The sequence below is a fragment of the Crotalus tigris genome, unplaced genomic scaffold (genome assembly GCF_016545835.1).
Source record: "Crotalus tigris isolate CLP2741 ecotype Arizona unplaced genomic scaffold, ASM1654583v1 scf7180000019140.214880, whole genome shotgun sequence".
NCBI lineage: Eukaryota > Metazoa > Chordata > Lepidosauria > Squamata > Viperidae > Crotalus > Crotalus tigris.
The window spans coordinates 150,721-168,150 of record NW_024097397.1 but is presented as its reverse complement, the minus strand read 5'-3'; the positions used below and the strand labels follow the sequence as shown (position 1 = coordinate 168,150).

Sequence of the window (17,430 nt, the reverse complement as noted above, 5' to 3'; positions counted from 1 at the left end):
TTTCTCCATTCTCAAAAGGAGGTATGAAGAGCTGCTTGAACAGCATGCTATGACCGGAGCCGGACTGATGTTATCTCCCCTTTCGACGATAGGGTTAACACCTGGGGATTGGCCGGTTTGAACCGTCTGGATGAACTGTGGGGTGGGGTTTGCTTGGGGACACTTTAAAGTATTGATCTGCAAAGGAATCTCTTAGATCCTGTTTATTATGCCTGCTATCAACCATTTTTAATAAAAGTTCCTGTTGGAGGAAAACATCTCCAAGAGTTCTGCTTTCTTAAGATGTGGGACTGAAGTGGGTCCTTACAGGCTCACAAGCAATAGTTTTACAATTGGAGTACCTGCACTTAGCAACAGTCTGCCCCATAGGAATTTGATTTACCTGCAGGGTTGGCTTTCTGTATGCTGTTAAAAATTAAGCTTCTCATAAAGCATTTAAAATATGAATTGATGAATAAAATACGAATTCATGTTAACATTTGTATATTATATTTTTTGTTTTTTATTTTATAATAGTCATTTTATTACTTTGTATTGATGAAAGTTGCTGAGAATCTTCTTTACTGCAGCAGAGATACATCCAATAAATCAGTAAATAATCCCATAAAAGATAGTTTAATGATTACCATTTACATTTATTTACTTCCTCTCCTTAAAAGTAGTAACAGGTGGTACAAAGATGAGCTGAATGAGGTATGTAAGAAATGTATGTAAATAAGTACGCAGTAGTTCTGCCCCATCCCCCACTGTCATCAAATCCTCCAAAAACATTACCCCAAGGAAATCTTTCTATGAAAAAATGTTCTCTAGACTTAATTTTTATGATACAACTGAATACAAAAAAGATTTTTACCCTCTCCCTTCCAAAATATTTTTTCCCTTTTTTCTAACTCTATATGACCAAAGATGAAAGAAAACATGTACTCACGCCAAATCATTGAAGTCTGAAAAAACATACATATGTCTAAAACTATCAATAGCAATAACAGGACAATCTGCTGGACTTTTCTGAATGTGGAGCAAAGGATGTCTGAACTTGTCGCAATCAGCATGTAAAAAGTTTATGGTACCTTGAAATTTAGAAGCAAATTGTAAGATTTTTAGAGAATGTAATATAAGAACATAAGGGTAAATCACCACAATATATGTAAATATCTAGTTTGGAGTAAAAGTATTTTGAATATACAAAAGTTGTTGATAAGACCATTTTGTATTAACATAAATAGGTTAAATATGCTGTTTAGGAAAACAATGTAATTTTAGTATAGATTTATTTAGAACTAGATCTTCAGAGAATTTTTAAAAAGTTAGTAGGTTGTAATAGCTGACTTTCCATTAAATGTGCATAAGAATAAGCCTTAATTTTTTCAGTGGTAAAAGAGTATTAAGCTGAAATATTATACTAATAAGAAAACACAGTATCAATAATTATCATTCCTGTGCATAAGAGAAAACTAACAGCCTAACACCTAATTCAATTAATTAAAAGACATAATACAATATATATATACATAATTACAGCAAACATCTACCTTTTTCACTTATTAACTGTCGTGCAACTTCCTGTTGGAACCTTTCTAAACTTTCTGTATCGTCTTTCATATGAAAGAGTATAAGGAAAGGAAGACCCTCTTCTGTCAATTCCTATATAGAAAGAAAAATATTAATAGACCATCAATTTTCTACTAACTTTTAGTTAATGTACAGGTTTTAGCTGTATACTCACATACACTCTTAATGAGGGATGAGTACATAAGGGATAAATCAGAAATTAGTAAAATACTATCTCACCAATTTAATCAAAAGTTTTATACTCATTAAAAATAATATAATAAATAAATATAAGGATTGAACAAAAATAATTCTATATATTTACTGATTAATGTTAACTTCCTCAAGAAAACAAAGTTATATATCCTACTTGATATAGAAGTAATCCTCAACTTATAACCAGTCATTTTATTTATTTCATTTATTATTATTTTTTACTCATCTCACTGCAAGGTGACTCTGGGCAGCTTACAATATCAAAACAAAACCATAAGTATACATGTAAATGTATAAAATCACAATAAAATTGCAATAAAAATACAGGTTATAACTCAAAGGCGTTATACTCTTTATACTCAAAGATGGAGAGGAAGAGATCAGAATGTACTGGGGAGGGGGAAGAGGTGGAGGTTGCTCTTAGTCGATCAATGACCTCTAGTTTAGTACTCCCCCATTAAGTCCCCAAGCCAACTGACAGAGCCAGGTTTTCAGGCTCATGCAGAAGGTCAAAAGAGTGGGAACCAATCTCACCTCAAGAGAGCAAGATGTTCTAAAGGAATAGGGTTGCAGCAGAGAAGGCTCTTCTCCTGGACCCACTAGACACAATTCCTTGAATAACAAGATCTGAAGCATATCTCCTCTGCCAGCACCGATGATATAGTTCCTCAAGTAACCTGGACCCATGCCATGCAGATCTTTATAGGTAACCAACACTCTGAATTGCACATGGAAGCAAAATGACAGCCAGTGAAACTTGCAGAACAATAATGTAACATGGACCACTTTAGGAGCTGCAAAGATTGCACATGCCACTGCACTCTGCACCAGTTAAAACTTCCAAATGCTTTCAAAGATAGCCCCATGTAGAATGCATTGCAATAGTCCAAACTGGAGTGACCAAGGCTTGAATGACTGAGTACGGGATTCCTGATCCAGGAAAGGTCACAACTGGCACACAACCCAAAGTTGTGCAAAAGCTCTCCTGCTCTGTTACTGCTCTTCAAGCTGGAATTACAGGTCCAGGAGAACCAACAAATTGCAGACTAGGTCTGTTTGAGATGCAATCCTATCCAGAATTGGTTTAAAATCCCGGATATTGAAGCTTTGTGCACCAAAAGCCATTTGGTCTCACCAGGGTTTAGTCAAAGTCTGTTGTCCCCCATCCAGGCCCAAAAGCCTCTTACGCACTGTAAAATGGCAGCAACGGTATTATTTGGGTATAATAGGGGTAGAGATATAAAGTTGAGTATCATTCGCATACTGATGATACCTCAAACCATAATGACAGATGATCTCACCCAGAGGCTTCATGTAGATGTTAAAATGTTAAAAAGAAATGGAGAGAATAGCCCTGTGACATGCCACAGAAGAGTGTCCATGGGCTGGCTCTCTCACTTCCTATCTCACTGATTTGGACCAGTCTTGGAGAAAGGAGAATGAGCCAATGCAAGACTATGCCACCAGCCACAGATCCCATAGCTGGCCCCCAAAAATACCATGGTCAGTGGTATTGAAGGCTGCTGAGAGGTCACGGAAAGCAAGGATACTTGTACTACCCCAATCCTGATCTTGCCAGTGATCATCCACAAGTGCGACAAATGCTGTTTCTGTCCCATAACCGGACCAGAATACTGAATACTGACTGAAAGGGATTTAAGTAATCCACTTCAACTAGAACTCTCTAAAGCTGCCAAGCAACTACCTTTTTTACCACTTTCTCTAAAAAAGGGAAGATGGGAAAATGGGGCAGGTGGGAACAAGTGATGGGTGTTTGAGGAGGGGGTGAACTAGGAACCACTCTTTGAAGTTACGATGGCTACGGAATGGGTGCTTTATGGCTTGTAAAGCACCCTGGCCACCACTAATGGTCACATACATACTCCACAGTCAGGTGACTGTATGTTGGGCAGGTCAGCTTTATGACTGGTCACAGTGTTCTGCAGTCACAAGACTGTGATTTATGCATTACTTCCGGTGGTCAGCGTCGATGATGGTGGCTACATCGTAGCCGTTCTCCTGGGACGGTGTCAGAACTGCGGAGCACAGCGTATACCAGCTGTCCCGCGGCTCGAAATCCCCCTCCCGGGCGAAGGGAGAGGGTAGAGAAGTACACGAATGGAGGTAGAGCCTCTTAAACCCTCCAGGACTTTTCTTTTTGGGGGGTGAAAAGAGAGCTCCCTCGGAGTTCGTGTTATCTCCGCCTCCCAGCTGTTTTTGCTTCTTTGGAAGCAAAGCGAAACGCCGCTACCATCTCTGCACCTAAAACGATCGGGTGAGTGACTTTTAAAGCGGACAGAGCCGGATAAAGGATTTTACTTACTGAGTTTTATTTGCTTTTTAGTTTATGTTGATTTCTTTTTCTTTTGTTCTTTGTCGGTTTGGAGAGTGAAAGTAAAATGGCGATTTGAAAGTGCCCCCCCCTTTTTTCCCCCCGGAAAGAAGCAAGTTAAACGGAATGTAATGGACTATATAGCTTTTTCTCTTTTAAACTTTCTAAACTTTTTTTTGAAAGTGGTTTTGTGGTTTTAAAGTTTCTTTTGGACTCTCCTTTGCTCCTTTTTAATTTTTGAGGATTCTAGTATTTTTTTTTTCAAGAAGGAAGAAAGAGGGAACAAGATCCTTTTAAAAAAATGGCTTCAAAGAGGCAAGCAGTTCCTACAGTTCCTAAGGTGGTTTCTTCTCCTGCAATCTTACCAGTACAACAACCTAAAGCTACACCACCATCTTCTCCTCCTTTGCCAGTATTATCTGTACAAGATATGAAAGATATAATGGGAAATGCTGTATCCCAAATCAGAGAGGAAATGAAGGAGCTTCTAGATCAGAACAAATCTGAAACTAAAGGGGAAATGAAGGAGTTTTTTGATCAGAACAAAATTCAAATTAGAGGAGAAATGAAGAACCTCTTAGAGCAGAATAATACTATTTTGAGGCAAGATATAGTTACGGCTCTATCAGAATTGGCCTCTGTGGTTGAGAAGCTTGATTCTAGAGTGGAAGAGGTCGTAGACAAAGTTGATATCCTGGAAGATAAATTTGAAGGTATGGAAAAAAAGATGGAAATTTCACAAGATGATATTGTTATGTCTCAGTATAGGGAAATGGAATATGCCCTAAGAATCAGGGGTTTGAAAGAGGATATGAATCAAGATTTGATAGAGATTGTGGTTAATGACCTTGCCATCGTTTTGAATAGGGAGAAAGATGGATTACGTAGAGAAGTGGAAAAAATTTACAGAGTTAACTCCTGGGTCGCAAAACAGAAGAACTTACCAAGAGATGTTGTGATTTATTTTGCAAAGAGATCTCTGCGCAATGAAATCATACAAGCTTTTTATAATAAGAGGTTCCAGATTGCTGCTCAAGATGTTATCATATTAAAGGAGATCCCATCTAAAATTTTAAGAAATAGAAAAGACTTTTCTTTTTTAGCCAATGAACTTAAAACAAGAATGATGCCATTCAGATGGGAGATTCCGATGGTATTGTCTTGAGCCATGCGGGGACGCGTTACAGACTTAACACAGTCGCTAAAGCAAAGGAGTTTTATACTTCGGTCCGGGGAGCAGGCTCATCGTCATCTATGATGCAGAAAGTTCTGGATGCTAAAGATGCGGAACAGCAGTCTGAAGGATTAGGTGTGATGGTTGCTGGAAAGTTACAGACCGAATGGTTGCGACAAACAGAAATCAAAGAGCAAAGAATGACCCGTGCAGCACATAGACGCAAGGAAAAGATACAACAAAAGAAAGAAGTTAAAGAATCTCTCCAAGAAAGTGCTTTGTTGCCGGTGGGAGGAGCAAGACCCAAGAGTTCTGCAACACATTCTTCAATGGCAGACCTTCAGGCAGTCTTCTCCAGGCTTCTGGTTAAGGGAGATGGTAAAGCTCCTGACTTGGAATGCTAACGGCCTTAATTCCCCGAATAAGAGAAAGAAAATCTTTCACTACTTAAAGCAACATAATAATGATATTATTTGTTTGCAGGAAACACATATTTTACTTAAAGATCAAAAATATTTAGTCAATTCTCGTTTGGGATCTCATTTTGTATCTTCAGCTCCTGGGGAAAAAAGGGGGTGTAGTTATTTATGTTAAGCAAAACTTATCAGCCTGTTTGGTAGAATCTGATCCTCAAGGGAGATATGTTATGATTGAAGTTGGTTTATATGGTAAGAAAATACTTTTAGTGGGACTGTATGCACCAAACCAACAACAGGAACAATTTTATAGATTGTTGCATCGGAAATTAACTTTGTTGGATTATAGATCTGTGATATTAATGGGAGACTGGAATGGTGTCTTAGATATACAAAGAGATAAAAAAGGATCTTCCACTACCCAAAGCTTTTTTTGACTTGAAAGAGGACTGGGAGCTGCGAGACTACTGGCGTGAACGCAACCAGGAGGAGAGAGACTTTACTTTCTTTTCAGATAGACATCAATCCTTTTCAAGAATTGACTTTTTTTTTGATTACAACTGATTTATATTTTAGGGTAAAGAATGTAAAAAATTTTCCTAGGACGTTGACAGATCACAGTCCAGTCTGGATGGAGTTGGTTGATGAAAAAGAGGAGAGGAGATCGTGGAGGGTGAATGAGAATTTATTTAGACAAGAAAAGAATATTCAAAAATTAAAAGAACATCTAAAGGACTATTTTGTTTTAAATATGCATAAAGGAACTTCAATGTCAATGGTATGGGATGCAGGTAAAGCCTTCATGCGTGGGATTTTGATACAAATGAATAGTGCTCAGAGACAAAAGCAGATTCAGAAATGTAAAGATTTGGAAGATGAGATTAAATTAAAAGAAAAATCTCTGATTCTAAATCCCACAGACGAAAAGGTTAAAGAATCTATAAAATTGCTCAAAACACAATTTAATATGTTGATGGCTGATCAAACCGCAACTAACTTATTGTATATGAAACAAAATACATTTTGTAATGCCAACAAACCAGGGAGATGGTTGGCTTATCAATTGAGAAAGAAACAGAGACAGAGAATTATAGATAAAAATAAATTATAAAGGTAAATTGGTGTACCAGAAGGAGTTGATCAAGAGATCTTTTTTAGATTATTATCAAAAACTATATAAGAGTACTAATGTACAAATTTTAGATATAAATAATTATTTAAGTGAAGCCAACTTTCCCAAATTAACAGAAGATCAGAAACAAGAAATTAATGGTTTAATTACCACTGAGGAAATTGTGACAGTGATTAAGGAATTAAAATTAGGTAAAGCACCGGGTACGGATGGCTTGACATCTATTTATTACAAAACTTTGTTAGAAGAGATGATTCAACCTTTATGTGAGCTTTTTAATAATATATTACAGGGTTTAGAGATTCCTCCGTCATGGGGCAGAGCTTTCATATCTTTAATTCCAAAAGAAGATCAAGATCTTACTTTACCAAAGAATTATACACCTATATCTCTTTTAAATGTAGATTATAAGATTTTTGCAAAAATCTTAGCCAATAGGCTTATGAGGGTTTTCCACCAGCTTATACATAAGGACCAAACGGGTTTTATAACTGGCAGGTATATGAAGAATAACGTTAGACAAATTATTAACTTACTAGAATACTTAGATAAGAATAACCAAGTTTCTGCAGGACTGATATTTTTAGATGCTGAGAAAGCCTTTGACCAATTGAATTGGCAGTTTATGTTAAGATTAATTGAAGATATGAATTTTGGAGAAAAAATTTTACAAGCTCTTGGTGCTATATATCAAAAACAAACGGCACAACTTATAGTTAACGGGGGCTTGTCAGAGGTTTTCACAATAGAAAAAGGGACAAGACAGGGATGTCCATTGTCACCACTACTGTTTGTTTTAACTTTGGAAATTCTGCTGATTAAAGTTCGAGAATCCCAGGAAATAAAAGGAATAGAAGTTAATAAAAAAGAATATAAACTAAGAGCTTTTGCAGATGACTTGGTGGTTACCTTGTCTCAACCTACCTATTCTGTAGTAGAGTTGTTACAATTGATTTACCAATATGGACGGGTTTCGGGATTTAAAATTAATAATAATAAGACTAAAATATTACCCCAAAATATGACTAATTTGGATAAGCAGACTTTGGTTAACTTGACAGATTTTGAAGTTGTTGATAAGATAAAATATTTGGGGGTTACTTTTTCTGTTTCTAACGCAAAGTTGTATAAAAATAATTATGAAAGGTTGTGGGTCAGGGTACAAAGAGACTTGAAAAATTGGGAGAAGTTGCAATTATCCCTTATGGGAAGAATTGCGGTGATTAAAATGAATGTCCTGCCAAAGTTTCTCTTTTTATTTCAAATGATACCTATCCTAAAGAATGAGGTTAACTTAAATGAATGGCAGAAAGGTATCAATAAATTTATTTGGGCAGGGAAAAAACCAAGAGTAAAGCTTAAAATTATGCAAGATATTCGTGAGAGAGGTGGACTCAAGGTACCGAATTTGAAATTGTATTATGATGCTGTGGCTTTAACATTACTTAGTGACTGGGTTAATTTAACAAATGTAGAAATACTCCACTTGGAGGGTTGGGATTTACTTTTTGGATGGCATGCCTATTTAATTTTTAATAAAAAAGTTGACCGGGTTTTTAAATCTCATATTACAAGGATTTCTTTACTTCGGGTTTATGGGCTATACCTTGGCATGCGATAGAGGGGATAAGGAGAGGAGTTAAGATGGATAGTGTTTCTTATGCACAATTACTCAGATGGGATGGTAAAAATTGGCACTTAAAATCTTTGGAAGATTTAGCACATGAAAATATTACATATTCATGGTTTCAGTATAGACAAATAGTGGATAGATGGAAGATAGATCGTAATATGGGTTTGCTTAGAGAAGATGAAAATCTTTTTAAACAAGTAAAAGACCAAAGACGAACTCATATTAAGAGAATCTATGGGGTGCTAGTAGAACTGGATTCAGAACCAGAACTAATTAAAGAATGTATGATTAAATGGGCACAAAATTTTGGTGAACCAGTTCTACTAGACACTTGGGAAACCATCTGGGTGAGGAATGTTAAATTTACACAAGCCCAGAACTTAAGGGAGAATTTTTACAAAATGTTTTATAGATGGCACCTTGATCCACAAAAAATGTCTCGTATGTATCCTGACTTACAGCCTAAATGTTGGAGATGTGGTTGTTTGGATGCTACTTATTATCATATTTGGTGGTTGTGTAAAAATATAAAAGCTTTTTGGATTAAGATATGGTGGAATATTCAAAGAATTTTTAGAAGGAGGGTAAAATTTACCCCACAATTGTTTTTGTTGGGTATTGTTACTGATTGTGATGTTAAGGAGGTTATACTGATGTTAAATTTAATCACAGCCGCAAGGTTGTTAGTAGGGCAATACTGGAAGAAGGAATCTTTGCCTACCTTGCAAGAATGGTTTTTTAAAGTTTCTTATTTGGTGGAAATGGCAAAGATTTCGGCTTTTTTAAAGGAGCAATCGCAAGAGAAGTTTTTTGCGGTATGGGAAAAATGAATAGATTTTATACAACATAAGTTGGATATAAAAAATATTACTTAGTTTTTCAATAACCTATATATAAATTTTAATATTTTATAGATTGTATTTTTTTTTCTTCTCCTTCCTTATATTTTTTATTTTTATCTCATCTTATTTTACTTCTTTTATATATATATATATATATATATCTTTTCTTCTTTCTTTTCTCTTTTATTCTTTTTCTTTTTAAGTAATTTTTTTTCTTTTTTAATATCTATGTTTTGTTTTGTTTTTACATATATATTATTGTTAATTATCTTATAAGCTTAGGTAATGTATTTAGATATATTAATGGTTTATATTTTTTAAATTTTTTTAAAGATTTTTAGAAATTTTAATCAAGCCTATATTCAGCTCTGGGAAGGTGGGGGGGATGGACTGGGAGGGTTGGAGTGGTTGGGTAGGGTTGTTTTTTTATTTTTTTTTCTCCTTATTTGTAAAAACTTTTAAAAATTTTCAATAAAAAAAAAGACTGTGATTTATGATTGTTCTTTCCAGTTTCCAACATAAATGCCCATTTAAATTAATGGGTTCCCTTAATGACTGCCGCAAAACAAAAGCATGACTGAATTCCCAATCCTAATTATAGTTGTTACATTGAGGATTACTTCTACATACAGATTTCGCAAATTGCTTAGGCAATAGGAATACCACTCTCCTACCCACTCATAAATCCCTTCTCAAAGGAAAAAAATATTTCAAATTGGTCTCTCAAATTCTTAAGTTCTTACTTACAGAATGCCTAATTAATTCAGTGAGAACTCGAAGTTATGACATTCCTGAAAAAAACAACTTTACAACCAATTTCACGAATTCTGTAATCATCATCACAATCAGTGTAAGTTGATCTCTCTACTTTGCAAGGGGGGAATTGTTTACACAAATTGTTTGTTTTTTTCCCCCTCCTCCTCTCACAGAAAGGAAAGATTGGAGTAACAAAGAGAAATAGAGAATATCAGTTACAAAAGATGTTTTTGATGTCTGGAATTCTGAAAAATACTCAAAAAATAATCATAACTAGTTGGTATCTTATACATTGTAAAAAGCAAATAAAGAGCATATAGTTTTCTTCATTTTGTTCATCATTTACATTGCAGCTCAAACATGTCCAGAGCAGCCTTTCTATCTGTAATAAACATTCACACTGGACTTCCAGACGTAACAGACATCATCATCATCATATTGTTCAATGCTTTTATTTACTTGCTTCTGAGAAGAAATTTTCTATTTTGAAGCTCACACAGTAATTTTTGTTAGTTGACAACTTAGGCAGGAAAGGATATTCTGGAAATGCATAAATACTCTCTATATATGTAGATAAACTTAAAATTTTAAGTTCCAAAATACACAAAAAATGGGTTTGATTTATCCATGGATGGGCCTATCTGTGGGTAAATGCAGTAATGCATTTTTATAGTACTCACAGATAAGCCAAATTAAAATTTCTTGAAAATATACCACCAATGGTTAAGCCAATTGTGAAAATTTAAAATCTAATCTGTTCTGGTAAACTACATTTATTGATACAAATGAAGTCATTCAGAACATAGTAAAAATATATACAAAATGTTTGAGAATTAGTTTATCTGTGGGTGGTACATTTTTTATACTACTTTGGTTAAAAATTCTAGAGTTGGCTTATCCTCCAATAGGCTTAAAATAAGTGGCTTTATAAAGTAATGAAAGGCATTTGACACTTAATTTTGGATTAAATCAATTTCATTTGTAACCATTTATCCCTTAAATAAAAGGCCTGAATAACCAGATAGTATTTACCTCTCCATTTTCAAATGTAATTTCACGAACAAGAGGAACACATTTGTCTTGAGTCCATGCATAAGCCAAGTCAAAATTAGTCATAGAACCCAAGTAAACCATATCTGGAGCATTTTCCTGTTAAAACATGATGTTAAAATTAAGCATAAATTAACACAGGAGAAGTAATATAATATTATAATCTCCAAGGGTGAGATGGGCAGTATCTAAATTTGATAAACAAAGTATAACTAAGAGGCTATATCACAAGGCACTAAAGGCATTCTGTTATAAACATTTGTGACCTGTAGCAGCTCATTACAAAATGCTTCCATGCTATGGCCAGCAACAATCAGTAGCAGTATTTCAGTGGCTTGAAAACTCACAGAATCACTCATAGTTAATACCAACACACTATAACAAGTGGGAGAAGGGTTCACTTTATCATACTATTTAGAAATATGTACATTGAAAATCTAGCCTTCTTTAAATGACGCCAAAAACAAATTTTAAAACACTGATATTATCTTAACATACTGCAAATTCTTTGTTTTGCTTTGCTTTTTTTTAATTCTTCTATAGAAGTAAATACCTAAATACAGGAATGCTTGTTACTGGACCTGTTGCATGAATGTATATGATAAGTAGAAATTCTACAGTAGTCTTCATTTTGTTTCTTTTTGGCTTTAATGTTATGGTTTTATTTTGTTCATCATCCAGTGTTTCTCAGATTGATGGATAGTGATATAAATTGAATAAATAAATACTATCAAGAAAATTGTTCAAGAAATTGAATAATAGAACTGATTTTCACAATATTTATTCAAGATTAAGAATAGTAGGAAATATAGTTGAAAATATAAATAATTAGGAAACAGAAGTAAATTGGCAGCAGGTTATAGTTTTTTAATTTCTTTTCTTATGAAGTCTTCATGTCAAAATGCAAATTTCTAAAAGCCCCCAAAGAAAGCTATGGCTTTTTTGTTTTTGTTTGCAGAATAAAAAGGATAAGGAACTTTCTGGATTACATTCTTAATTGTTAGCTAATTATCTGAGGGACTAAGACTAGTCTATTTAGTTATGCCTAAGTATAAATAATTATCTGATTTGCATTCAAGAGATGTGAATAAATACTTTCCAAATCTGGCCACAAACCAAGGAAGTTTCATAATGTATGTCATATATATAATGCTCTGATAAGACCATACTTGCAATAGCGCATTCAGTTTTTGTCATCACAATATAAAAAAAGAGGTTGAGGACTCTAGAAAGAGTGAAAGAGAAGAACAGCAAAGATGATTATGGGACTAAACATATGAAAAACAGTTCATATGAAGAACGGTTGCAGGAATTGGTATGTCTAGTTTAATGAAAAGAAGGATCAGGGGTGACATGATAGCAAGGTTCCAATATTTAAGGACTGCCACAAATAAGAGGGAATCAACCTATTTTCCAAAGCTCATGAAAATAGAACAAGAAGCAATACATGTAAACTAATCAAGGGGAGAACCAGCTTAGAATTAAAGAGAAATTTCCTGATAGTTAGAACAATTGGAATGACTTGCCTTCAGAAGTTGTGGATTCTCCATTAACTGGAGGTTTTTAAGAAGAGATTGGACAACCATCTGTCTGAAATGGTATAGGGATTCTTGCTTGAGCAGGAAGTTGGACTCCAAGGTCCCTTCCAATTCTGTTATTCTGTTCTTTTTAAAATTCCCTAATCTATCAGGATAGACACTGAATGACACAGAAGGTGTCATTCTTTGACATGTTTTTTTTTTAAATGTTACAGTAAGGAAGATGAAATCACTGCCATATGTAATCAGTTGTCCTTGTCAGGGAATGGACAGAATCAACAGACATTGTTGATAGGAAAAGATTCAGTCATACAATTTTAATTTAATATTCCACCCATTAATGGTTAGAAAATTTATTGCTCTTCTCAGGAAGCAATGCATGGTGCAGACTATAGCTTCTAAAAATAAAGGAGTCAGTGAGAAGATTATGATCAGGGAATGTGTAAAATGCACATAGGGATGTGTAAAATGCACCATTCAGGTAATACAATACTTGTTCTTTCTACAGACTGAACTAATATAGTTACCCTAGAAATGGTCTGATTGTTTTCCACAAGGTATTTTTCAACAATGAAGCATTCTATGGTATTTCAAATATGTATCTTGCCCCCATACAGATCTATTCCATTCAGAGCACAAGCTGCTTCTAGTTTAGAGGTTAAATAAAAAAAACTGACCATCTCAGAAAATCAGTTTGCTATCATTAAAAAAAAAAAAATTTAGAGTTCTCCAGAACGTTTCATTTCCTCACAGTTGGGAAATATACGCTTAATAGTTGTAACCACATTGCAATTTCCTTGGAGGGGACTGTATTGAAAACTTGTCTTATTTATCTAGCAGCTGTTGCATTTTATTGTCTCCTCAAATTTGCAAATATTACCAATTAGAGCAAAGATGGTTTGTTATATTTGCAAAGGTATCTATTTTGTTTGAATAACTAACCCTGTTTTTTAAAAGTATTGTATGTTTTTAGATTTCTGATTTTCTGGGAGAAACCTGCTTATGATTAACCATATTCTACATGTCTGAATTGTAAATTAGAGTTTATATGGAAAACAGAGTAGATGTCAGAATCCAATTATATTTCATCTTTAATTATCAAATATAGAAACTCCCAATTCTGCCTTCTCTGGATTCTGCCATAAGAGGGAGAGAAGGGGGAGAACAAAGGGGCTTTATGGCCCTCACTTCCTTCAGTACACTTCAAAGAGCTGAATGCTGAATGTGTGTTTATTGTAACCTCAAGCGTTAGCATACCAAAGAAGGGTATTTGCCTTTCATGTAGTTATCTGAAGTCTCCATCCAGACGGAAGAAAGAAGAAAGGGGGTGGAATTGTGATACTTGAAACTATCACTGGAAGGGGGGTTGATTGGGTGGGACTACTGGGGAACCCCTTAAAACCTTGAATGGGAGAGCTTGAACCCCAAGTCCTGTCTAGCATGCCTGCAACCATTTTCTCTTAATAAAGGATTCCTGTTGGAAGAATTATTCCAAGAGTTCTGTCTTCTTAAGATGCAAAGTGGGGTGGGTCCTTACATTAGACAGGACTTGCAAAATTAATCCACCTGGAAGGGAGACCCTTGCCGGGGGATTTTGCAAAAATTTACCATGTCAGACAATGGAGCAAGAGAGGGGGAAAACTCCCTGGAAAGAGAGCCGCTGACCCAGTTGGAACCTTGCCAGATGTTGGGATCCGAGAGGCCAGATTCCTCAGGAGAAGAAGTGGTGGAGACACAGGACCACAAGCCTCGCTGGTCGATGGGCGTTGGAAAGAAAAGTGAGTGGGGAAAGGAATCAAGAAAGGTGACCCTGAGACGGGGGACCAAGCAACCAGAATGGAAGCAGGAGATGGAGAAATCCCTGCACGCAAGTGAAGAGGGAGGAAGCTGGGCACCGTACTCAGACTGGATCCTAGAGAAAGCTATTGACCTGATGAAGAGAACTCTCAGCTCCCTAGGAGAGGAGAATACTGAGCCCTACGGCCGCCCCAGTTCCTGGAGCCGCAAAGGGAGAGACACCGAGGGGGACGTGGAACCTGCAACCCCAGGGACATCTACTGATCCAGGAGCCCCCACCCCCTACCGGACCACAGATGGCAATCTGGACACACTACCACAACAGAGGCACCGATCCATTCCAAGACGTCCACCGTTGGAGGTGAAATTCAAAGGGGAGCCAACACGCTTGGGGTTTTTCCTAACCCAAGTCCTCAGCTACATGGAGGAATATGGGCAGGATATTCCCAGCGACAAAGCCCGCATCCGGATCGTGCAATCTGCCCTGGATGGACCAGCTGCGGATTGGGTAGTGAACTTGCATGACTCCAATGCCCCAGAACTCAGTAACTTCAACCGTTTCATGTCCTCTTTGAGAAGACGATTTGAAGACCCCCTGGCTGATCGCAAAGCCCGTGAAAGAATAACAACGATGAGGCAAGGCAAACGCCCAGTGGCTGAGTATACACAAGAATTCCGGGCCATTGCCAGCAAACTGAATTGGCCAGAAGACATCCTCCTTGGCCATTTCAAAGACGGACTAAACTATGATCTATATGATGCTTGCCTGCCCCGAGGGGACCCACATCGACTTGAGGAATGGTACGTCTTGGCAGAGGAAGCAGAGATCGACATATTGAAGAGGCACCGCCGAGGAAAACAATGGAGCCGCCCCCCGCCTGAGCTGACACACCAACCGGTGAAATCATCGGATACAGCCAAGAAGCAAATGGAGTGTTTCAAGTGCGGAAGAGAAGGGCATCGAGCTGTAGAATGCCGCTCAAAGGCCCCCCAGCACAACCCAGACAGATCCCCAATCAACAAACCCAGAAAGTATTCAGCTAAGCCAAAAGAAACAGCCATGAGAATGATGGAAATTGCAGAAACCCCCACCTCTGCTCACCAAAGGGAAAGAACTCCTGCCTACACCACAGGGCCGGTGGATGCCTCAGATGACAGCTCGGAGGGCGAACAACACTTCGAAATAAAAGAGATCCTTGACTCTAGAAGATATCATGGAGCAACTCAGTACCTAGTTGCCTGGAAACACCTCCCTCCCTCACAAAACGAGTGGGTCCATAAATGTCATGTCAGAGCCCCGAAGCTATTGAAGAAGTTTCACACAGAGTATCCTAACAAGCCTGACTAAGTCTTATACCTGTTTTGTTTTCTTTCAGGTGAATCTCTCTTATTTTTAAGAGGGGCCGGATGTCAGAATCCAATTATATTTCATCTTTAATTATCAAATATAGAAACTCCCAATTCTGCCTTCTTTGGATTCTGCCATAAGAGGGAGAGAAGGGGGAGAACAAAGGGGCTTTATGGCCCTCACTTCCTTCAGTACACTTCAAAGAGCTGAATGTGTGTTTATTGTAACCTCAAGCGTTAGCATACCAAAGAAGGGTATTTGCCTTTCATGTAGTTATCTGAAGTCTCCATCCAGACAGAAGAAAGAAGAAAGGGGGTGGAATTGTGATACTTGAAACTATCACTGGAAGGGGGGTTGATTGGGTGGGACTACTGAGGAACCCCTTAAAACCTTGAATGGGAGAGCTTGAACCCCAAGTCCTGTCTAGCATGCCTGCAACCATTTTCTCTTAATAAAGGATTCCTGTTGGAAGAATTATTCCAAGAGTTCTGTCTTCTTAAGATGCAAAGTGGGTCCTTACAGTAAGAAGAAATAACTTTTTTGCAATTTCACATTATATAATTACTTGGATGAAAATGGCTTGATTTTGTTTCTAATCCAAGAGCTGGTGATAGTTTACTGAAGGTTCTAGGATTCAATCACAATGCCAGCCAAAAAAATGAGTATTGCGTGATAGGAAAATTGGGCACTACCATTTGATGGATAAGGGTAATCATTCTGTAAGCAACAGAGAAGTTAACATTTTTTTAACAACATGACTATGACTTGAATTAAAGTATCAAAAATCTTTAAAAAGGTATCAACTTTTGGATTCTCAAAAATCAATCCCTTATACTACGATGTCACAGCAAAAAGGCCTACCATAAAGTGAATGCTTCAAAGATTGGTAATATAACTCTTGGGAGTTTTCTTTTTGGAATGAGATCTATCCTTTTGGTGTAAGAACTCTGTCTAATTATAGAGCAGTGGTTCTCAACCTTTTTAATGCCGCAACCCCCAACCGGTCGTAAGTCGAGGACTACCCAACCAATTGTAAGTCGAGGACTACCCAACCGGTCGTAAGTCGAGGACTACCCAACCGGTCGTAAGTCGAGGACTTTTCCCGGGAGCGCCGCACATGCGTGGTGCCGCCCCCTGCACTGGCCGAGGCGTAGCTGGCAAGCGGCAGAGATGGAGCAGGCCGACCACTGGCTGGGCCACCAGCTGGCCCAGCCCAAGGGAGGTAAGGCGCCTGCCAGGCCCCACGCGCACCAGCAACCCTCCCTGTGCCCGCTGGCCTCCCACCTCCCACCCCTGGCCCTCTTTTACTTACATTTTTAGTAGTTGCTCAGCAGGGAGGGGTGGAAACTTCCAGACAGCTCGCCTTCGCTGCAGACAACTTGCAGCACCGTTTGCAGAATGGGACTTTTGGCAGGATCAGCAGGGCAGAGACAGCCTGGACAATTCCTATTGGCTTTTGAAAGCCAATAGAATTAGACTCTATTCAAGAGAGTCTATTCTATTGGCTTTCAAAAGCCAATAGAATAAAAGGGAGTAGCACAGCTAAGGAAAAGGGGGAAAAATGGCGGACTGCGTTGTTTGGCGACCACCCGTGAAATGGTCATTCGACCCCAAATGGGGTCACGACCCACAGGTTGAGAATCGC

General features: G+C 37.4%; 1 protein-coding gene across 1 annotated transcript in view; it reads right to left on the bottom strand.

The window, feature by feature from the left end:
• ERP44 (endoplasmic reticulum protein 44) overlaps nt 1-17,430 on the bottom strand; it is a 110,078-nt gene that overhangs the window by 10,868 nt on the left and 81,780 nt on the right. The window contains exons 9-11 of the mRNA XM_039359872.1: nt 11,085-11,201; nt 1,533-1,644; nt 929-1,070 (exon numbers count right to left, since the gene is read on the bottom strand). Of these exons, the coding sequence (XP_039215806.1) occupies nt 929-1,070; nt 1,533-1,644; nt 11,085-11,201 (371 nt within the window). The remainder of the gene's footprint in view (nt 1-928; nt 1,071-1,532; nt 1,645-11,084; nt 11,202-17,430) is intronic.